The sequence below is a fragment of the Scyliorhinus canicula genome, chromosome 12 (assembly GCF_902713615.1).
Source record: "Scyliorhinus canicula chromosome 12, sScyCan1.1, whole genome shotgun sequence".
NCBI lineage: Eukaryota > Metazoa > Chordata > Chondrichthyes > Carcharhiniformes > Scyliorhinidae > Scyliorhinus > Scyliorhinus canicula.
In genome coordinates, this window is record NC_052157.1 from 20,269,069 (window position 1) to 20,292,841 (window position 23,773).

Here is a 23,773-nt window from a genome sequence, read left to right on the forward strand (position 1 = left end):
AGGGTGCTTGCAGTCTGGAATGAGAGGGTGGTGGAGGCAGGTTCAAAAGAGAGCGGGATTGCTCTCTGAAACTAAAGAATGTGCAAGGTTGCAGGGATAAGGCAGAGAAGTGGAACTAGGCAGAATGCTCTTTCAGAGACTCAATGAGCTGAAAGGAGTCCTCCTGCACTGTAAAGACTCTGTGATTAATGGGTTGCGTGCCCCGGCCTTTCCCAACTGTTTGTCCATCTGGTTTTCATCTGTATTCGCATTCACAGACACAGCGCCGAGTGTGTCGCTGCATCATTGTGTAATGACACACATTGCTCTGTAACTGCTGGTATTGGGGATAAAATGGTGACACCACCAAGGGAGCCTAGCAGGCCCCGATGGGCTTTCTATAGAGAGTCACATAGCCCTGCAATTTTCCCCATAACCCCAAAACGTTTCCCTCTTCAGATAATTACCAGTATCCTTTTGAAAGCAACAGTTGATAATGCCTCCAGCACACTCCAGCCTCGCACAGTGCATTCAAGACCCGAATCACTCGCACAAAAAGAAATGTATTTCCTCATGTCACCTTATGGTCCTTTTGCCAGTCACCATAAATTGGTGCCCCCTCGTTCTCGTCCTATCCACGAATGGGAGCAGTTTCTCTCTATCTACTCTGTCCCGAGCCCTCCATCACTTTGAGCACCTCTATCAAATCTATCAACATTCTCTTGTTGAAGGAGAGCTGCCCCAGCTCCTCTAATCTATCCTCATAATTGAAATCCCTCATCCCCGGAACCATCCTTGTGAATCTTTTGAGCAAAGCAAAAGTTGCAGCTTTGCGTCTGAGTCCTTCTAGCCATCTATTGTAGAGACCCGTAACAGGGACAAGTTGCAGCCTGTTTGTCCCACCAAACACTTCCAGGACAGACTCTTGCTGTGACTTCAATGCTGAAAGTCCATTTCACTCCCTTTGACTGTGAGCAGCCTCTAGCTGCACAGTTGAAGACTATTGCAAATGAAGAATTAGCCTTGTTAGTTGTGAGAGCACTTCACACTCCTCAACTCTCAAGTGCCTACTCCAGGGTACACGTGCCATGCCTCAGAGGATGATTAGGGCATAGCATCTCAAGGAAACTTTAAATCCTGAACAGTGTGCCTGAGCGCGAGGAGCATCAGCAGCATAGAGGCAGCTGCCAACTATCAAAGACTAAAGAGCAGGGCTTCGGCATTGGGGATCCTCTCACGGCTAAAGAGTAAGCGTGTGGATCACGGGGGACACCTGAGCACGGCCTCCCTAATATTCTCAGCAGACAAAAGGGATCTAAAAGCTCCTGATGTGGCCGGGGGTGAGTGTGCAGAGCAAGGTATAAGGGCCAGTGATGGCCCAAGGTGTACCGGCGTCATTGGTTTGTCGATGAGATGACGGACAGCATGTGCTGCAGGAGACTCCGGCTCAACAAAGAGATAATGCCATGTCTTTACGGTCTTAGCACCCGTGGAGGAAGAGCACACCCACTCCCTGTGGCTGTGAAGGTCACTGCAGCCCTGAACCTTTATGCAACTGACTCATTTCAGGACTCAAGCGGGGACCTGTGGAGCATTTCTCAAGCTATCGCCCACAGGTGCATGTGGGAGGTCACGGATGCTCTGTATACCCGGGCATCCAACTGAAACAACTTCAACCTGGGGGCAGCTACATCCTTGGGCACTCAGAGATCCACCCCGGAATGACTGGTTGGTTCTTGGGGGACACGGGGCACCCGCTGAGGTCCTGGCTGATGATGCCGGCGCAGAGGCCTGAGACCGAGGCAGAGATTCAGTATAATGATGCCCATGCTGTCACTCATGCTGTTCTGAGCAGTGTATCAGACTGCTCAAAATGTGATTCCAATGCCTCGACCACTCTGGTGAAGCCCTGCAGTACACCCTCCAGAAGGTCTCCCATTTGGATTGGATTGTTTATTGTCACGTGTACTGAGGTACAGTGAAAAGTATTTAAAGGTGTCTCGATCCCGCACCCTTTCCTCAGCAACGATGATGGTATTGATCAACGGGCACGAGATGTTCTGTGTGCTCGACTCTGGGAGCACGGAGAGCTTTATACACCCTGAGACGGTACGGCGCTGTTCCCTTCCTGTCCACCCCGTAAATCAAAAAATCGCCCTGGCCTCTGGCTCCCATTCTGTTGCAATAAAAGGGTATTGTGTAGCGAACCTCACGGTCCAAGGGAGGGAGTTCAGGAATTACAGGCTCTACGACCTCCCCCACCTCTGCACAGCCACTCTCCTAGGGTTAGACTTCCAGTGCAACCTCCAAAGTCTAACTTTCAAATTTGGCGGCCCTATACCCCCCTCACTGTCTGCAGCCTCGCGACCCTCAAGGTCGATCCCTCCTCCCTGTTTGCAAACCTCACCTCGGATTGCAAACCCATCGCCACTAGGAGCAGACGGTACAGTGCCCAGGATCGGACGTTCATCAGGTCCGAGGTCCAGCGGCTCCTGAGGGAAGGGGTCATCGAGGCTAGCAGCAGTCCCTGGAGAGCTCAGGTAGTGGTGGTAAAGACCGGGGAGAAGAATAGGATGGTCATAGACTACAGTCAGACCATCAACAGGTTTACGCAGCTAACGCGAACCCTCTCCCCCGCATATCCAACCTGGTAAACAGGATCGCGCAATACAAGGTCTTTTCCACGGTGGACCTTAAGTCCGCCTACCACCAGCTCCCCATCCGCATGAGTGACCGCAAATACACTGGCTTCGAGGCAGATGGGCGGCTCTACCACTTCTTAAGGGTTCCTTTCGGTGTCACTAATGGGGTCTCGGTGTTCCAGCGAGAGATGGACCGAATGGTTGACCACTACGGTTTACGGGCAACATTCCCGTATCTCGATAATGTCACCATCTGCGGCCACGATCAGCAGGACCACGACACCAAAAATTCAGAAAATTCCTCCATACCGCAAAAATCCTTAACCTTACGTATAACAAGGATAAATGTGTGTTTAGCACCAATCGCTTAGCCATCCTCAGCTACGTAGTGTGAAATGGAGTGATAGGGCCCGACCCGGAACGCATGCGCCCCCTGATGGAGTTCCCCTCCCCCACTGCTCCAAGGCCCTGAAGCGCTGCCTCGGGTTCTTCTCTTATTACGCTCAGAGGGTCCCCACCTACGCCGACAAAGCCCGTCCTCTCATCCAAACAGCCACTTTCCCCCTGTCGACGGAGGCCCGCCAGGCCTTCAGTCGCATCAAAGCAGACATTGCAATGGCCACGATGCGCGCCATCGATGAGTCCCTCCCTTTCCAAGTCAAGAGCGACGCGTCCGACGTAGCTCTGGCGGCCACCCTCAACCAAGCGGGCAGACCCGTGGCCTTCTTCTCACATACCCTCCATGCTTCTGAAATCTGCCACTCCTCGGTCGAGAAGGAAGCAGAGGCCATAGTAGAAGCAGTGCAACATTGGAGGCATTACCTGGCTGGCAGGAGGTTTACCCTCCTCACGGACCAACGGTCGGTAGCCTTCATGTTCGATAATGCACAGCGGGGCAAGATAAAGAACGATAAGATTTTGCGGTGGGGGATCGAATTATCCACCTATAACTACGAGATCCTGTACGTCCCGAGAAGCTAAACGAGCCTCCTGATGCCCTGTCCCGCGGCACATGTGCCAACGCACAAGTGGACCACCTCCGAGCCCTTCACGAGGACCTCTGCCACCTGAGGGTCACTTGTTTCTTCTATTTCGTAAAGACCCGCAACCTGCCCTACTCAATCAAGGAGGTCAGGACAGTCACTAGGAACTACCACATCTGCGCGGAGTGCAAGCCGCACTTCTACCGTCCGGAGAAAGCTTCCTGTCCCTTTGAACGCCTCAGCATGGACTTCAAAGGTCCCCTCCCCTCTACCAACTGCAAAACGTACTTCCTCAATGTGATTGACGAGTACTCCCACTTCCCGTTCGCCATCCCCTGCCCCGACATGACCACAGCCATCATCATCAAAGCCCTCCACAGTATTTTCTTCCCTGTTCGGATTCCCCGCCTACATACACAGTGATAGAGTGATGAACTGCGTCAATTCCTGCTCAGCAAGGGCATTGCCTCGAGCAGGACGACCAGTTACAACCCCCGGGGTAACAGACCGGTCGAGAGGGAGAACGGAATGGTCTGGAAGACCGTCCTACTGACCCGGTGGTCCAGGAATCTCCCAGTCCCCCGCTGGCAGGAGGTCCTCCCAGACGCCCTCCACTCCATCCGGTCTCTGCTCTGCACTGCAACTAACCAAACGCCCCATGAACGTCTCCTTGTCTTCCCTAGGAAGTCCTCCTCAGGGACCTCGCTCCCGACCTGGCTGGCAGCCCCGGGCCCATCCTGCTCTGGAAACACGTGCCGGCGCACAAGTCGGACCAGTTGGTCGAGAGGGTCCATTTACTCCACGCTAACCCCCAGTACGCGTTCGTGGAGTACCCCGACGGCCGACAAGACACGGTTTCCCTACGGGACCTGGTGCCCGCTGGCCCCCACCCTCGGAACCAGCCCCACCCTCCCTCCCCCACTGGTGCACCTCACTGTTGCCCCTGCCCTGGACAACCGTTTTTCCCGCTGTCCCTACCTGGACCCCCCCGCCCACCGCAGCACTCTAAAGATGCTCCCTTCACTGGCCAGTCAACCTCCCCACCAGGGCCATCTGGAGGTCGGGATGCCCTCTCCCCGGTCAGCCACCCTCACCAGCGCCATCTAAGGGTATTGAAGCCACGACGGGGAATGGACCCACGCTCCCGGAGTCACAGACGCCTGCAACTCCACCGACGTCTCCGCAGAAGCTCCGACGATCGCAAAGGACAACCAAGGCCCCCGACCGTCTGATTGTGTCGCTATGAACTGTATATAGACCTTTTAATGTGACATGTACATAGCAAATTGTGTAATTATGAAACTGTATTATGTCTTTGTAAATAATTATGGGCCAGTGGGCAGACGCAGTGCGAAGGTAGCGCAGTACCTCAATAGTCATACTACCAGTATGCTACTCAACCCGGGCAGACCACCAGTTATGGTCGGGCGACCAAGTCGCCACCCCCCCCCCCCCCCACCGGATTCTTTTTCATCAGGGGGTAAATGTGGTAGTATGACAAGAGGTATTACGGTAACTAGCAATGCTGAGAGTCCATTGGTGGAGAAGGCTCGCTGCTCATTGGCCCAATGGTATGTAACACTAGTCACCCATTGGTTAGAGCTGTAAGGTAGCTCCGCCCTGTAAGGCAGGGTATAAGAACCCGTGTATCCCCCACAGCTTCCTTTCTGTACCTGAGCTGCTGGGGAAACATCTTGTCTATTAAAGCTTTCAGTTTCGGACTACAACCTCACTTCTGTGGTCAATTGATAGTGCATCAGGGGCGAAACCCACGCAAACACAGGGAGAATGTGCAAACTCCACAGGGACAGTGACCCAGAGTCGGGATCGAACCTGGGACCTCGACGGCGTGAGGCAGCAGTGCTAACCACTGCACCACTGTGCTACCCCCCGGTGCTACATATTTAATACCGAACATTTGACATTTCCATTTCCCCTAGCTATCGCTTGTGATCCCCTCCAGTGCCCACTCAGTGCTCCTCAATCTTTCATGACCAGGGGCTGGTTTAGCACAGTGGGCGAAACAGCTGGCTTGTAATGCAGAACAAGGCCAACAGCCCGGGTTCAATTCCCGTACCGGTCTCCCCGAACAGGCACCAGAATGCGGTGACTAGGGGCTTTTCACAGTAACCTCATTGAAGCCGACTTGTGACAATAAGCGATTATTATTATTATTAGTATCTCCTGTTGCGTTCAGGTATGTCCCTGGGATGCACATCAGAGGTGGAGGCAGCCTGCGGCTTTCCTGGCCTTTGATGCCCTTGGCGGACGTCCTTTGGAGGGCCTGGAGCTCGAGGGCCCTGGCCAATTTACCGGTGCCACAGGTATTGCCATGCCACCCTGTTCTGCCTGCAGTCCTTGCGATGCTCCAGCGTCAGGAAGGGGGGATTCAGAAGAACTAGTGTCATCTTCTTGGTGGCAGGCCACGGGTTGGCCTCTAGTGCTTCCTCCTCCCTGATGGTGCCTGTAGGGCCGGGGTCTCCAGGGGATGGAGGGGGAGCTGGAATGAGCTCCAGAGGCCTCTGAGTCATCTGGCCATGCCTGTCCTGGCAGCTCCCCATTGTCTACACCAAGGTGTCGACGCCATCAGTGATGCTCCTCAGTGACTGGGCCCTGGCAATATCCACCTGCGTCTGGAACACATCCCTCAGTGACTGGGGCATGATGTCAAGGTCCTCAGCCATGGTTGTCACAGACTGAGTCATGCCTGGGCACCACCACTCAAGACTTGGATCTCCAGGTGACGGTCACCACCCCAGCAGTATTGGCCTCAGTGCCATGCATTGTCGGCAACCCGGTTAAAAGGTCACGGGTGTTCGCACACCTCAGGAGCTTGAAAGCAGGGGTTGTCTTTTTGCAGGAGACACATCTCCGTGTGAAGGACCAGGTTAGGTTAAGGAAAGGGTGGGTCGGGCTGGTTTTTCACTCGGGGTTTGATTTGAAATCGAGGGGTGTGGCGACTTTAATGAGCAAAAAAATGGGATTTGTGAGTGCGAAGGAGGGATCCAGGTGGGAGATATGTGATTGTGAATGGGGTATTGGAAGGGGCACCGGTAGTGTTAGTAAATGTGTATGCACCAAATTGGGATGATGTGGGTTTTATGAGGGGGTTTCTGGCAGCAATCCCGGATTTGGCCCACGTACCAGTTGAAAATGAAAATCGCTTATTGTCACGAGTAGGCTTCAATGAAGTTACTGTGAAAAGCCCCTAGTCGCCACATTCTGGCGCCTGTCCGGGGAGGCTGGTATGGGAATCACGGTACGGTACAGTTGATCATGGGAGGAGATTTTAACTGTGTCCTGGAGCCATGGGTGGATAGATCGAGCCCCAGGTCGATGGGTAGGGTACGAATGGCAAGGGAGCTGGGGGGGTTTATGGAGAGGATGGGTATGGTGGATCCATGGCGCTTTCAGAACCCAGGGGGAAGGGAGTATTCCTTCTTTTCACATATCTATAAGGTGTATTCGAGGATTGGTTACTTTGTAGTGAGTCGGGAGATTTTGGTTGGGGTGGAGGGGGCAGAGTATGCGGGGATAGTTATCTCGGACCATGCACCCCACTGGCTGGATATTCGGTTCCGTACGGGACGAGAGCAGAGGCCGGGTGGAGGTTTGACTCAGGGTTGTTGGCGGATGGAGGTTTTTGTGATAAGGTGCGGTTGGCGATTAGGGATTATGTGGAGTTCAATCAGAATGGGGAGGTGTCGGCGGGCATTTTTTGGGAAGCACAGAAGGCAGTGGTCCGGGGAGAAATGATCTCATTTACGGTTCGTGCGAATAAAGAAACGAGGGCGGAACATGACCGTCTAGTGAGCGAGATAGTGGAGGGGGGCAGGGAATATTCGAGGGTGCCCACCATGGAAGGATCGACGAGGAGGAAAAAGTTGCAGGGGCAATTTGACAGGCTAACGGGGAGGACGGTAGGGCAACTGCGTAGGGCAAGAGGGGTGCAATACGAGTATAGGGAGAAGGCCAGCGTCATGCTGGCGCACCAGCTGCGGAGGCAGGCTGCATCCAGGGAAATATTGAAGATCTGGACTGAAGCCGGGTTTGTAGTGTCAGAGCCAGGGAAGATAAATGAGGCATTTAGAGAGTATTACCAGGGACTTTATGAGGCAGACCCAGGAAGAGAGGAGGGGGACATGGGGAAGTTTCTGGATGAGCTGGAATTTCCCCAGGTGGAGGAAGCAAAGAGGCAGTCTTTGGAGGAGCCCCTGGGGCTGAGGGAGGTGTTGGATAGTATCAGGAGTATGAAGTTGGGGAAGGCCCCTGGGCCGGATGGGTACCCAGCAGAATTTTATAAGGAATTTGGGCGGACCTGGCACCACATCTGTTGGGGGCGTTTAATGAAGCACTGAAGAAGGGGGAGTTGCCGGAGACAATGAAGCAGGCAGTAATCACACTAATCCCAAAAAAGGGGAAGGATCCGGTGGAATGTGGGTCGTCTGGACCCATATCACTATTGAACACGGATGTGAAAGTATTGGCTAAGTTGTTGGCGGGGAGGATGGGGGATTGTGTCCCAGGGGTGGTTACAGAAGATCAAACAGGCTTCGTGAAGGGCAGGCAGCTCGCGAGTAATATAAGACGGCTGTTGAATGTGGTGATGAATCCGTTGAGAGCTCTGGTACCGGAGGTGGTGGTGCCCATGGACGCGGAGAAAGCATTTGATCAGGTGGAGTGGCGGTACTTGTTCGAGGTTTTGGGAAGGTTTGGGTTTGGGCCGAGATTTGTGGCATGGGTGCGGTTGCTGTATGTGGCACCAAGGGCCAGGATAAGGATGAATGAGCTCACAAAGCTTTGACTTACACAGGGGTACGAGGCAGGGGTGCCCGCTATAGCCACTGCTGTTTGCACTGGCCATAGAGCCATTGGCGATGGCTCTCAGGGTGTTGGCTGAGTGGCAGGGGATAATGACGGGGCAGAGGGAGCATCGGGTGTCGCTCTATGCCGATGACCCCTTGCTGTATGTTTCGGATCTGTTGGAGAGTATGGGAAGGATTATGGGCCTGATGGGGAGGTTTGGAGGATTCTCGGGATACAAGCTGAATGTAGGGAAAAGCGAGGTATTCCCGGTGAATGAGCTGGAACAGCAGGCTAATTTAGGGGGGATGCCATTCAGGTAGCGAGGGAATGGAAGGGGCTCCATAAGTGGAACTTAATGAAGCTGGTGGAGGAGGCCAGGGAGGATCTTAAGAGGTGGGATACACTGCACTTAACGTTGGCGGGGAGGGTCCAAGTGGTGAAAATGAATATTCTGCCGAGGTTCTTGTTTATCTTTCAGGCTCTCCCGATCTTTATACCAAAGGCCTTTTTTCGGAAAGTGGACACAATCATCTCTGAATTTGTATGGGCGGGGAAGGTGCCGAGAGAACATAAGAACATAAGAACTAGGAGCAGGAGTAGGCCATCTGGCCCCTCAAGCCTGCTCCGCCATTCAATGAGACCATGGCTGATCTTTTGTGGACTCAGCTCCATTTTCCGGCCCGAACACCATAGCCCTTAATCCCTTTATTCTTCAAAAAACTATCTATCTTTATCTTAAAAAGATTTAATGAAGGAGCCTCAACTGCTTCACTGGGCAAGGAATTCCATAGATTCACAACCTTTTGGGTGAAGAAGTTCCTCCTAAACTCAGTGCTAAATCTACTTCCCCTTATTTTGAGGCTATGCCCCCTAGTTCTGCTTTTACCCGCCAGTGGAAACAACCTGCCCGCATCTATCCTATCTATTCCCTTCATAATTTTAAATGTTTCTATAAGATCCCCCCTCATCCTTCTAAATTCCAACGAGTACAGTCCCAGTCTACTCAACCTCTCCTCATAATCCAACCCCTTCAGCTCTGGGATTAACCTAGTGAATCTCCTCTGCACACCTTCCAGCGCCAGTACGTCCTTTCTCGGGTAAGGAGGCCAAAACTGAACACAATACTCCAGGTGTGGCCTCACTAACACCTTATACAATTGCAGCAGAACCTCCCTCGTCTTAAACTCCATCCCTCTAGCAATGAAGGACAAAATTCCATTTGGTTTCTTAATCACCTGTTGCACCTGCAAACCAACTTTTTGTGACTCATGCACGAGCACACCCAGGTCTCTCTGCACAGCAGCATGTTTTAATATTTTATCATTTAAATAATAATCCCTTTTGCTGTTATTCCTACCAAAATGGATAACCACACATTTGTCAACATTGTATTCCATCTGCCTGATGCCAGGGGAAAGGTGGTTATTTACCCTTGCAAGTCTTTGGTCTCCTTCCAACATTGGTCAGCGGTCCCCCCTGGTCATGCTGCCAAACGGACAGCTGCTGCCCGAGCCTCCCAGGTAGCATTGCTGATCCAGCAACTCCCTTGGGGGACAGGATGTCCTGTCTCTCATCCACAGCACGAGAAGCCTGTCCAGGTTGGAATCCCCAAAGCGAGGACACGCTGCCACGCTTGTGTGCTGACAGGGAGTGAGTGGTGAGGGAGCGTTTAAAAGCAGTGCCCCCTTGTTAGCGGCGAGATGCTGATGTGCAAGTTTGGCAAATCGGACAGCGAGACAGCGAGTCTCGAAGAAGCTTATGAAAGCTCATTTTCAGCAAGTGTCGTTGAACACGGGCATCATTCTCGCCAGTGCGGCTGTTGCGAAAAACGCGCAGAACGCGCACAAATAACCTTTATAAATTTTCCCGTTGAATAGTGGTCTCTATTTCTAAAGGTACATTGGTGGACCGATTGGATTTTTAAGTAATGAATTAATTTTTGAATACGTTTTTACAATTAAAGGACAATATAGCGTGGCCAATCTACGCATCTTTGGGTTGTAGGGGTGAAACCCACCCAAACAGGGAGAATGCACAAACCCCACACGGGCAGTGTCCTGGGATCGAACCTGGGTCCTCGACGCTGTGAGGCAGCAGTGTTAGCCACTGTGCCGCTGTGCCACCCTCCGATTGGGTTTTTAGTTACAACTTTTTGTGGTTCGTTATTTTCCAGATGTTAGTGCACGAGTTACTAGTTAACTTCAATTCAGTTCGTCAACCTGCTGCTGTTGGATTTGAACTCAATCACAGGTTGCTATTTCAGTCAACTATTACTCTACCGTTTGCAGTGAACTTGCTGTACACCATGTATGGGATTTACTTATTTTCCCTGAGATCTCTTGGAGCATATTTGGTCAGCAAATGTAAACACCAGATACTGCGGGGATGTTAACCTGTCAGGTTAGGGTGGGACTCAGTGTGTGTGGGAGGTTAAAACATCAAAACATGTCAATGTGTTAGTAAAGCGGCAGCAATGAACTGACTTCTGCTTTTAACTCAAACTCATTTATTATTGCACAGTAATCCCATTGGGGACATACTTGGGTATGCAATAAATGGTAATGTCGCTGGACGAGTAATCCAGACAACAGGCCAATGCCCTGGGGACATGGGTTCAAATCCCACACCGGCAACTCGTGGAATTTAAATTCAATGAATAAAATCTGGAATTGAAAACTAGCCTCAATCATGGTGACCATGAAACAATCAGCGATTGTTGCAAAAACACATCTGGTTCACCCATGTCCTGCAGGGAAGGAAATCTGATTTTCTTACCCGGTCTGACCTACTGGTGGCCCCAAACCGACTGTAATGGAGTTGACTCTTAACTGGCCTCCAAAATGGCCGAACAAGGCGCTGTTCAAGGACAACTCGGGATGGGCAACAAATGCTGGCGCTGTCAGTGATGCCCAGGCCCACTGAAAGAATAGAGAAAATCAAACCAAATTAGTATATTTTCACTCACACATTGAGTCTTTAACTCCCAGTACACATGCGCGTCCTCCCCCTGTGTGCGTGGGTTTCCTCCGGGTGCTCCGGTTTCCTCCCACAGTCCAAAGATGTGCGGGTTAGGTGGATTGGCCATGCTAAATTGCCCGTAGTGTCCTAATAAAAGTAAGGTTAAGGGGGGGGGGGTTGTTGGGTTACGGGTATAGGGTGGATACGTGAGTTTGAGTAGGGTGATCATGGCTCAGCACAACATTGAGGGCCGAAGGGCCTGTTCTGTGCTGTACTGTTCTATGTTCTATGTTCTATGTTCCCTGGTTAGAGAAATGGGTCATTCCAAGAAGACAGAGGAGATTGGCAGTACTGAGCAATTGATATGTGAAAAGCCTAAACCTTTGCTCACACGGCTAATCTTGCTTTCACTGCTTCAGACATGGTTTCCATGGCATTACAGATCATTCTCTGCCTCCGTGGAGTTTTCTTTTAGGCTGGATCCGCCTTTTCAGCAGCCCTCCCTTGAGCCTTTGATGAGGAGAAGCAAAAGCAGCACCAGCAGGGTCAGCGTGCAGCCTTACCCCACAGGACGGAAGGGACAAAGGCAGAGCTCCAACTTGCAAGAGGCGGTACCCCTACCACAGGGTAGAGAGGCAGAGGATCGGCGTTCTGAACATGGCTCAACACCCATGTCTCCGAAGGTTCAGGTTTCCCCTCAGATTTCTGCTGACATTTGCACTGTCTCGGGTTGAAGGCCTCCTTCCAAGTGGACCCAGTGTGCAGACATAGTCAGTGGTCACCAAGGTCACCACACCCCTGAATTTTGTCAGCTGCAGCTCCTTCCAAGGACCTGATGGTGATATCTGTAGAATCTCACAATATGCTGCCTACAAATGCATCTCCCCGGTGATGGGCCACAGGGTTGCCAGGGTTGCCACTTACATCCATTTGGCTCCTGATGATTCAGATCAGAATGCTGGATTGCCATAGGTGGAGTGAGGGGGATGATACACAGCTGGGGGAGGGGAAGGGGCGATGAATTCCCTATGTGGGATGGTGATACAGCAGGAAGGCCCAGTAAGCATATGTTAAATGTATTATAATTGGGTCCCCGTCATTGCATGGTGAGAACCCCATTATGTCACTGGCGAGGGAGGGGACGAACAGGGACATTCCAGCAGGGAAATCCCAGCGGTGTGAAATCCTTTTTAGGTCTCCCCCTCAATACTCCACCGCCCACCCACCCACCCCAGCAAAAAGCGGGGACAAAATAACCCCACTCGTGTTTCTTTCAGTCTGAAATAAACAGCCTACTTCCTGACTGCTGTTTTAACACCTCCAGTAAATGGTCATCGGCTGTCACCATCACTAATTTCTTGGCTTATCTTAAAATTAATCGCTAATAATGTGATAATGCTGCAGAAATGTAACTCTTCATTGCTGCTTAATATCTATGAAGTTATTGCAACAATGGTTATTGTGCTCCATCACAGACAGTTGATCTGTTGTTCTTTGTCCAAAACCAGCTTGGCCTTGGTGCCACACTATTTCTATCTTTCTATGCTGCTTTGCAGTTTCCTGAACATTTTTCTGGGTATGCCCAGTAAGCTGATACCTTTCTAATTGCTGCATTTGCTTTTTCCTTCAGCGCCAGTGACTCAGGTTCGATTCCGGCCTTGGGTGACTGTGTGGAGTTTGCACTTTCTCCCCGTGTCTGCGTGGGTTTCCTCCGGGTGCTCCGGTTTCCTCCCACAGTCCAAAGCTGTGCAGCTTAGGTCGATTGGCCATGCCAAAATTTCCCCTCAGTGTTCAAAATGTTAGATGGGGTGACGGGGATAGAGCTGGGGAGTGGGCCTTGGTAGAGTGCTCTTACAGAGGGGCGGTGCAGATTTGATGGGCTGAATAGCCTCCTTCTGCTCTGTAGGGATTTTATGATACCTTTGATTACACCCCTGGTCCACTTCGTAAAATGCCGGCCGAGGCAGTTCCTTTAGTATGTGGCTGCAACACTATTCAATAGAGTTTGAATGTTGGTGTTTAATTGGATTTACCAAGCCACTTGCACTAGCTGGTCTAATTAGTCAGTCGCACACACTGGTCAGTAGCCAGTCGATACCAATTTCCTAATTTCCTCATTTGACAATGGGCTGGAATTTCTTGGATAACACTGGCGAAGAAATTACGCTGGGATTTATGCCCGTTCCCATGCCGATCTTGCCTGTGGGAACTCATTTGCCTAAACTGAAACACAAAAACAGTTGTAAAACATACTCACATGCAGCACCTCCAGTGAGGGTAGGAGTGAGTGGGCTGCTGTGTTCTGCCACAGCGTCTCACCCATGCCTCCGTTGCTCCTTCTCTTTCATTATTATGGAGAACAGGGATGATATACCCACTGGGATCATCAATTCAGGTGGCCGGCCCTTTTGAACAGATGCAGGTCCAAAAATGTTCGGGTGCACCGAGACACGCAGCACTTTGATTCAGCACTTTTTGTCCACATTGTGAAGAAAAACGCTAACAAACTCCAAACTCTCAGTTGCACCAATATCAGGTGACTTAAGTCCACGCTGTGCCTAAATTTGGGGGCATAAATTTATGCCAGCACATCCTTGCAGGATGTTTGTGAGCTGCTGTTTTGCATTGTTGGTGGAGCTATGCGAAAGAGTGGAAGACTGTTCCAGAAAATGCATCTTGGAAGTAGCTCAAATGATCGATGATACTCACAGGTACCAATGTTTTGGCGTGAATCAGTTTGGCGTAGATCAGTTCCATGTGAATGTCCTCAGGTGAGATAAAGGCAACGTTCAGCTTGTGCCATGATAACTGTACCGATTCAAACTGATTTCTTCAGGAAGGTGCAGGCAGTTATCACGGGAAAGTGGAAGGACAGTGAGTAATACTGATTATGAATATCTTTTTTTAATAAACACTCCTTTGACTTGAGTAGTTATTTCAAAACACTTGAATGAAGAGCAGGGCAGAGATCCTGGTAAAGCTGCTGCAATCCATCAAAAATTAACTTTAATTTTATTTCACTTTAGTGAGCGGAACAGTAATCCTGTCCTTTTCCAGATAAATAGTCATATTAAAAGAGCAATAAAGTATTGAAATGATTCCACGTTTGAAAGGCTATTCATTAGATAGCTCCACAAAAGCATGGGATCCATTTGAAATATGTGGATAATAATGTCACCAATTGCCTTGTCCAATGCTAATTCCCCTTCCTAATTAACCATCCAATGATCAAGATCTTGGAGATTAATGAGCAACACTTTGGAAAATGGCATCCGATGTGAGATCTAATCAAAATCCTGCATTTTGTCAAATTTATGATGAATAATTTCCCTTTGAGAGTATTCTTTTCCCTAATATCATGAATCCTCTGTTAACCAAACTGCACCAGTCTATTAAAAGCAGAAGTAATCAAACTGAGTTATTATTAAAATGCTTTGATGGAATATTGGGTTTGCCTGGTTGTTCTGGAGATTGAATCTATAAGGAATATTGCTTGATTAGCCAAGTGTTCCACTTTTCCCTTTTCTAGTATATTGTAATGATATGAGAAGTTGAGGGTTCCCTCAACCCTCGCGTTAGCACATAATCTAACGTGGCACGTCGGGGAAGCACTGTTATTGTCACTGAGCTAGTAATCCAGAAACCCAGGATAATGCTTTGGGGACGCGGATTCAAATCCCACCATGACTGATGGTGAAATTTGAATTCAATAATATAAAATCTGCAATCAAAAGTCGAAAGGTGACCATGAAACTAATACCGATTGTTGTAAAAACCCATCTGGTTCACTAATGTTCTTTAGGGAAGGAAATCTTCTACCCTGGTCTGGCCTGTGTGTGACTCCAGACCCACAGCAATGGGGTTGACTCTTAAATGCCCTCGTGGATGAGTGATAACTGCTGACCCAACCAGCGACACCCACATCCCAGGGACAAAGTCAATTAACAAAATGCTTTATTATTTGAAGAGGAACTAAGAGACCTCCTGGGGTACTAGTTCCCTTAACCAATCCACTCCTCCACCCTCAACCCTAACCCTCAACCCCCCCCCACCCGGTCACCCCTCTATCACCACCACCCCAAAATGGACCACGTGGTCACTCTTTCCTTTGTGAAAACTTGCTGTGTGAGCTGACTTGACCGACAAAACCACAGTGTTCACACTTCAACAATAGTAAATTTGGTGTGTAAAATACTCCCGGGAATCAGAGAATTATAAAAATCCTACAGTGCAGGAGGAGGCCATTTGGCCCATCGAGTCTGCACCGGCCCTTGGAAAGAACATCCTTCTTAAGCCCATGCCTCCATCCTATCCCCATAACCCAGTAACCATAACTAACCATTTTTGGACATGAAGGGACAGTTTAGCATGGCCAATACACCTAACCAGCACATCTTTGGACTGTGGGAGGAAACTGGAGCACATGGAAGAAACCCACGCAGTCACGGGGAGAAAGTGCAAACACCACACAGGCAGTCATGTGTGACTGCCTGTATGGAATTTGCACTTTCTCTCCATGACTGCGTGGGTTTCTTCCATGTGCTCCGGTTTCCTCCCACAGTCCAAAGATGTGCAAGTTAGGTGGAATTGAACCCGTATCCCTGGAGCTGTGAGGCAGCAGTGCTAGCCACTGCGCCACCGTGCCGCCCCTGGCAAAGACCATCTAGAAGCCCTGAAAGACACAAGACCTTGGTTGCTGAGGATCTGTCTATGCTGCCCCTTGTGGTTCCTGGGGCTGTGGGTGGAACCTTAGCTTCTGTCCACAGTCGGCACCGTGCACCCCGAGGTTGGGGAAGGGATAGTTTTGGCCAATCAGTTCATGATCTGCTCCAATGTGGGCTGGTTACCTCGGGAGAAGGTCACCTTAAAAAAAAAAATCACTGCACCCAAACCTTTTCTAATCACCCGATAATGGTCCCTCGATATGTAAATTCTGCTGCTTCTGGACCTGGACAGGAGCAGCACGGCGAGTGTGTATCAGGCACAGGGGTGAGGGAAGAGCAGGGGGCAATTGCCCAATTCAGTTGCCATTATACATGCATTGCCTGACTATTTCTGTACTCGCTGAGAATGTTGCATTCCTGTTGTTTAATTGTTCATGAAACAGGCCTGTGATCATCGTTCTGTACGCGGTAACTAACACGATATAATAAGAGCCCTGGCACGGGCTGATGCAGTGCTGGTTCCAAAGCAGACAAGTCTAATGTGCAGGTTACCCTCTCATTACTCTGTCTCCCCTTCCAGGTCGCTGTAACTGACAATCACATGGTAGCAGTAGCTGCAGAGAGAGCGGTGTACACATGGGGGAACAATGCGAAAGGCCAGCTCGGTCATGGGGACCTGCAGTCACGTTCACGACCCCAGCTGGTGGAAGCACTCAAAGGAAAGTTTATTGTCAGGTAATAAAGTTTATGAGCACACGGTTCAGGGGCTCGGGGCCAAGGCAGCGTATGAAGGGAAAGGACATAAACGGCAGATTTATCTTACAGTCTCTGATAATCAGTTATTAGCCTGCAGTTTGACTAAACAGTGTTTCAGATGAATGTTACTTCCATTCTCCAGGATTTTCTCTTTTGCAGTATTCCGAATGCCAAAACAATTTTATAAGCCCATTCTCCCATTCCTGTCGGGTGGTCATTGGGGGATTCAACATAAAAGTATTGAATTGAAGCCAAAACAGGAGTGTCTTTCTCAATAAAAAATTTGTTTGGAGAGCTGTTTGATTCCTGTTCTTAATTGTATCTGAGAGTGAAACAGGAAAATGAACAAGTATTTATGTTTCGAAAGTAATGGAGTCTAAATCTGTGAGATGAACAACCCTATGGAGACAAGTAGAAAAGCAGGAGAGATGATAAAAAGGCTGTTTAAGGTACATGGGGAGGGAATTCAATTGCCCACTGACCCGAGGCAGGTGATCAATTAAGGTAATTAATTGTAATTAATAAAGGTAATTATTTATGGCCATTTTAGGATCCTGCCGCTGGAACTGGCGTCTCACAGCGCCAGGGACCCAGGTTCAATTACAACCTTGGGTGACTATGTGGAGTTTGCACATTCTCCCCGGGTCTGTGTGGGTTTCCTCCGGGTGCTCCGGTTCCCTCCCACAGTCCAAAGATGTGACGGTTAAGTGGGGCGACGGCGTAGGACAGGGCAGTTCGTCTAGGTAGTGTGCTCTTTCGGAGAGTCGGTACAGACCCGATGGCTCCCTTCTGCACTGTCGAGATTCTGTGGATTTTACCAGCTTTGAAATTAGGAGCCCAACAGCTTCATCAAGGAAGCCTCCCAATGACTTGCCAGTGGGGGATTTGCATTCCTGAGGCACGTGGTCCATGGACCAGCCCACCAGCAGCACTGTTCGTCCCTATAGTGCAGACACCACCACTGGAGGGTTCGATCACCGCTCCACACGGCAGAGCCTGTCTGCCCTGTCATAACACTACTTTTTCCCCCTGTCATAATATACACGCAGGTATATGATGGTGCACAGACAGGCAGTGATTGACACACAGGATGACCAGTGAACACACAGAACACAGCAGCCAATCACCAGACAGGACACGACCACTATAAAGCCAGAGGGCACCAGCTTTCCCGCTCTCTGGGGATGCAGCCTCTGAGACAGTCAGAGCTCGTGAGCAGCAACGAGAACGAACACCATGTGGTAGTCAGTTAGTCTGGTCAGGTTAGCCTCAGGTCTCCAGTCAAGTCAGCATAGTGTCAACCCACAGTTAAAGTATGTATGATAGTTAAGAGTTCAAGTGTTGGAAGCCTGTCTCTCTCACGGCTGCAGTGAACGCAGTCCTCGCAGACCCAGCTTACCCAACACATCACCCCCCAACACTCAAAATGGAAGCATCTCTCTTTCCCCTTTCAACCATATCAGTGGCCACTTCTATCGGTGATGCCGGTGCGAGGCTGCAGAACTGCCAATTCTCTATTTGAGTTGGCACCTCTGCGCGGCAAGTCACTGCCCTCGCCACAGCGGCCTCTTACTTGGTCCCTACCAGGTAAAATCGCTGCCACAGTCCCACCATCCTCATGGGCTTGGCATCCAAGCAATTGGCCGCAACATTGACACCTATGGCGTGCCACTAAAATCCTGGCTGAGGTGTTAATCCCCGCAGGGGAGCAGCTCTCATTTTCGTTCTCAGTTCTGGATGGAGGATCTAGTCACTAGAAACGATCCTTGATCCAATGTTGCAAATTAATTCAATTTCCACCGACAGGCTTCGATGACGCAGTGTGGGGCAGGAGAAGTGAAAACGGGAGCAGCATTTTGGTCTGGGAAGAAACTCTACTCCATCCGACTAGATGGAATTATACTTTGTGGATCTGTATCTAACTATATAGCTCATTGTTGAACTTGTGGAACGGTTCTGTGATCTGATTGAACTTGGAAGATGGGTGTGCGTGAGTAAGGTGGAGAGGGGGAACATTGTGCACACCCCCATGGCATTTTTCTCAGCTGCAGGAGGCAGCCCATTACTGGTCTGGGTGGGATCTTCTGGTCCAGCTGCTGTCAATGGAATTTCCCATTGAATCCACCCCGCGAACCCCCCCCCCCCCCCCCCCCCCCCCCCCCGCCCCCCCCCCCATCATTAGACTTTTAATTCCAGGGCCGGGATCTAGGAAATCCAGGCCAAGTGTTGACGCCAGCGAGAACACCGGAGTGGTGTCCGCCAACGTCAATGGGCCCCCGGCCCAGCAATTCAGCGGTCTTCAGGGGGCCAGAACGGCGCAGGAGTGCTGCGCGCTGCTCCGGTGCCGAAAGGCGACCCTGCACGCACCGGTGCATGCCCGTGGTTGCCATCCCCACGCAGGCACCAAGCAACATGGGGAGACCTACGGCGGGCAGCGTGGAAGGAGGTAGGCCCCCTCCAGATCGTGGGCGCCCGCCGATCGGAAGCCCCCGATTGCTGGCTCGCCCCCATGGAGGCCTCCCTCGGAGTCAGATCTCCCTGTCCCCCCCCACCCTCCACCAGGATGTCCACTGCGGCCGCGGGTGGTACCAGGTTGGAACCACGCCGGCGGGACTCAGCGGAACTCGCCGGGGGTTTGGCAGGTCGCCCGCGGAGAATCGCTACCGGGGCCTCTTTCAGTGGCCCCCAACCGCGTGGGGGTCCATTCTCCGATCGCCGGAGAACTACGTCCCGGCGTCGGAGCGGCGTGGCGGGAATTTCCCACCTTCCCGGTGATTCTCCGACCCGCCACGGGCTCGGACAATCAGATTTTTATTGAATTCAAATTTAACCATATGTCTTGGCGGGATTCAAACTCAAGTCCCCAAAGTATTACCCTGGGTCTCTGGATGATCAGTCCTGTGACAATACTACCAGTCACCACCTCACCTTATATGTGAGAACTTCATTAAAAATTGGCTGCTGTGTTTCCCACATCACAAAATTATCTACACATCAAAAACACTTAATTAACTGCCAAGTGCATAGGGAGGTCCTGCGGTCATGAAAGTGGCTATATAAATGCAAGATTTTCTTTCTTTGAGAAGAACAGAATGCATATGAACATAAAAAATCTAATCAAACTTGTGCAACTTTGTCACTTTCTGTTGCTGATCCAAATGTTCCTTCCTTAATTGGCAGCAGTAAGCATCAGGAGCCACAGCTCCAAGCAACTCCACATGTAGCAGCTCTCCATCCACCAGCAACTCCACATGTAGCAGCTCTCCATCCACCTGCAACTCCACATGTAGCAGCACTCCATCCACCTGCAACTCCACATGTAGCAGCTCTCCATCCACCAGCAACTCCACATGTAGCAGCTCTCCATCCACCTGCAACTCCACATGTAGCAGCTCTCCATCCACCTGCAACTCCACATGTAGCAGCTCTCCATCCACCAGCAACTCCACATGTAGCAGCTCTCCATCCACCAGCAACTCCACATGTAGCAGCTCTCCACCCACCTGCAACTCCACATGTAGCAGCTCTCCATCCACCAGCAACTCCACATGTAGCAGCTCTCCATCCACCAGCAACTCCACATGTAGCAGCTCTCCACCCACCTGCAACTCCACATGTAGCAGCTCTCCATCCACCAGCAACTCCACATTTGGCAGCTCTCCATCCACCAGCAACTCCACATGTAGCAGCTCTCCATCCACCTGCAACTCCACATGTAGCAGCTCTCCATCCACCAGCAACTCCACATGTAGCAGCTCTCCATCCACCAGCAACTCCACATGTAGCAGCTCTCCATCCACCTGCAACTCCACATGTAGCAGCTCTCCATCCACCAGCAACTTCACATGTAGCAGCTCTCCATCCACCAACAACTCCACATGTAGCAGCACTCCATCCATCTGCAACTCCACATGTAGCAGCTCTCCATCCACCAGCACCTTCACATGTAGCAGCTCTCCATCCACCAGCAACTCCACATGTAGCAGCACTCCATCCACCTGCAACTCCACATGTAGCAGCTCTCCATCCACCAGCACCTTCACATGTAGCAGCACTCCATCCACCAGCAACTCCACATGTAGCAGCTCTCCATCCACCAGCAACTCCACATGTAGCAGCTCTCCATCCACCAGCAACTCCACATGTAGCAGCTCTCCATCCACCGGCATCTCCACATGTAGCAGCTCTCCATCCACCAGCACCTTCACATGTAGCAGCTCTCCATCCACCAGCACCTTCACATGTAGCAGCACTCCATCCACCAGCACCTTCACATGTAGCAGCTCTCCATCCACCTGCACCTTCACATGTAGCAGCTCTCCATCCACCAGCACCTTCACATGTAGCAGCACTCCATCCACCTGCACCTTCACATGTAGCAGCACTCCATCCACCTGCAACTCCACATGTAGCAGCTCTCCATCCACCAGCACCTTCACATGTAGCAGCTCTCCATCCACCAGCACCTTCACGTGTAGCAGCACTCCATCCACCAGCACCTTCACATGTAGCAGCTCTCCATCCACCTGCACCTTCACATGTAGCAGCTCTCCATCCACCAGCACCTTCACATGTAGCAGCTCTCCATCCACCAGCACCTTCACATGTAGCAGCTCTCCATCCACCTGCACCTTCACATGTAGCAGCTCTCCATCCACCTGCAACTCCACATGTAGCAGCTCTCCATCCACCAGCACCTTCACATGTAGCAGCTCTCCATCCACCTGAACCTTCACATGTAGCAGCTCTCCATCCACCTGCAACTCCACATGTAGCAGCTCTCCATCCACCAGCACCTTCACATGTAGCAGCACTCCATCCACCTGTATCTTCACATGTAGCAGCTCTCCATCCACCTGCACCTTCACATGTAGCAGCTCTCCATCCACCTGCACCTTCACATGTAGCAGCACTCCATCCACCAGCATCTTCACATGTAGCAGCTCTCCATCCACCAGCACCTTCACATGTAGCAGCACTCCATCCACCAGCACCTTCACATGTAGCAGCTCTCCATCCACCAGCACCTTCACATGTAGCAGCACTCCATCCACCAGCACCTTCACATGTAGCAGCACTCCATCCACCAGCACCTTCACATGTAGCAGCTCTCCATCCACCAGCACCTTCACATGTAGCAGCACTCCATCCACCAGCACCTTCACATGTAGCAGCTCTCCATCCACCTGAACCTTCACATGTAGCAGCTCTCCATCCACCTGCAACTCCACATGTAGCAGCTCTCCATCCACCTGAACCTTCACATGTAGCAGCTCTCCATCCACCAGCATCTTCACATGGAGCAGCACTCCATCTACCTGCACCTTCACATGTAGCAGCTCTCCATCCACCAGCATCTTCACATGGAGCAGCACTCCATCTACCTGCACCTTCACATGTAGCAGCTCTCCATCCACCTGAACCTTCACATGTAGCAGCTCTCCATCCACCTGCACCTTCACATGTAGCAGCACTCCATCCACCAGCACCTTCACAGGTAGCAGCACTCCATCCACCAGCACCTTCACATGGAGCAGCTCTCCATCCACCTGAACCTTCACATGTAGCAGCACTCCATCCACCTGCAACTCCACATGTAGCAGCACTCCATCCACCTGCAACTCCACATGTAGCAGCACTCCATCCACCAGCACCTTCACATGTAGCAGCTCTCCATCCACCTGCACCTTCACATGTAGCAGCTCTCCATCCACCAGCACCTTCACATGTAGCAGCACTCCATCCACCTGCAACTCCACATGTAGCAGCACTCCATCCACCTGCAACTCCACATGTAGCAGCACTCCATCCACCAGCACCTTCACATGTAGCAGCTCTCCATCCACCAGCACCTTCACATGTAGCAGCACTCCATCCACCTGCAACTCCACATGTAGCAGCACTCCATCCACCAGCACCTTCACATGTAGCAGCACACCATCCACCTGCATCTTCACATGTAGCAGCACTCCATCCACCTGCACCTTCACATGTAGCAGCACTCCATCCACCCTCATCTCCACATGTAGCAGCTCTCCATCCACCTGCATCTTCACATGTAGCAGCACTCCATCCACCTGCACATGTAGCAGCACTCCATCCACCAGCACCTTCACATGTAGCAGCACACCATCCACCTGTATCTTCACATGCAGCAGCACTCCATCCACCTGCACCTTCACATGTAGCAGCACTCCATCCACCTGTATCTTCACATGTAGCAGCACTCCATCCACCAGCACCTTCACATGTAGCAGCACTCCATCCACCTGAACCTTCACATGTAGCAGCACTCCATCCACCTGCAACTCCACATGTAGCAGCTCTCCATCCACCTGAACCTTCACATGTAGCAGCTCTCCATCCACCTGAACCTTCACATGTAGCAGCTCTCTATCCACCAGCACCTCCACATGTAGCAGCACTCCATCCACCTGCACCTTCACATGCAGCAGCACTCCATCCACCTGCACCTTCACATGTAGCAGCACTCCATCCACCAGCACCTTCACATGTAGCAGCACTCCATCCACCTGCATCTTCACATGTAGCAGCACTCCATCCACCTGCATCTTCACATGGAGCAGCACTCCATCCACCTGCACCTTCACATGTAGCAGCACTCCATCCACCGGCACCTCCACATATAGCAGCGCTCCATCTACCTGCACCTTCACATGTAGCAGCTCTCCATCTACCTGCACCTTCACATGTAGCAGCACTCCATCCACCGGAACCTTCACATGTAGCAGCTCTCCATCCACCTGCACCTTCACATGTAGCAGCACTCCATCCACCTGCACCTTCACATGCAGCAGCACTCCATCCACCTGCACCTTCACATGTAGCAGCACTCCATCCACCAGCACCTTCACATGTAGCAGCACTCCATCCACCTGCATCTTCACATGTAGCAGCACTCCATCCACCTGCATCTTCACATGGAGCAGCACTCCATCCACCTGCACCTTCACATGTAGCAGCA

The 23,773-nt window shown here is 51.2% G+C and overlaps 1 protein-coding gene across 1 annotated transcript in view; it reads left to right on the plus strand.

Moving 5' to 3' along the window:
* The window catches only part of LOC119974861 (serine/threonine-protein kinase Nek8-like), a 100,958-nt gene that overhangs the window by 36,133 nt on the left and 41,052 nt on the right, over nt 1-23,773 (plus strand). Inside the window, exon 7 of the mRNA XM_038814176.1 lies at nt 16,613-16,767. Coding sequence (XP_038670104.1) covers nt 16,613-16,767 — 155 coding nt within the window. The remainder of the gene's footprint in view (nt 1-16,612; nt 16,768-23,773) is intronic.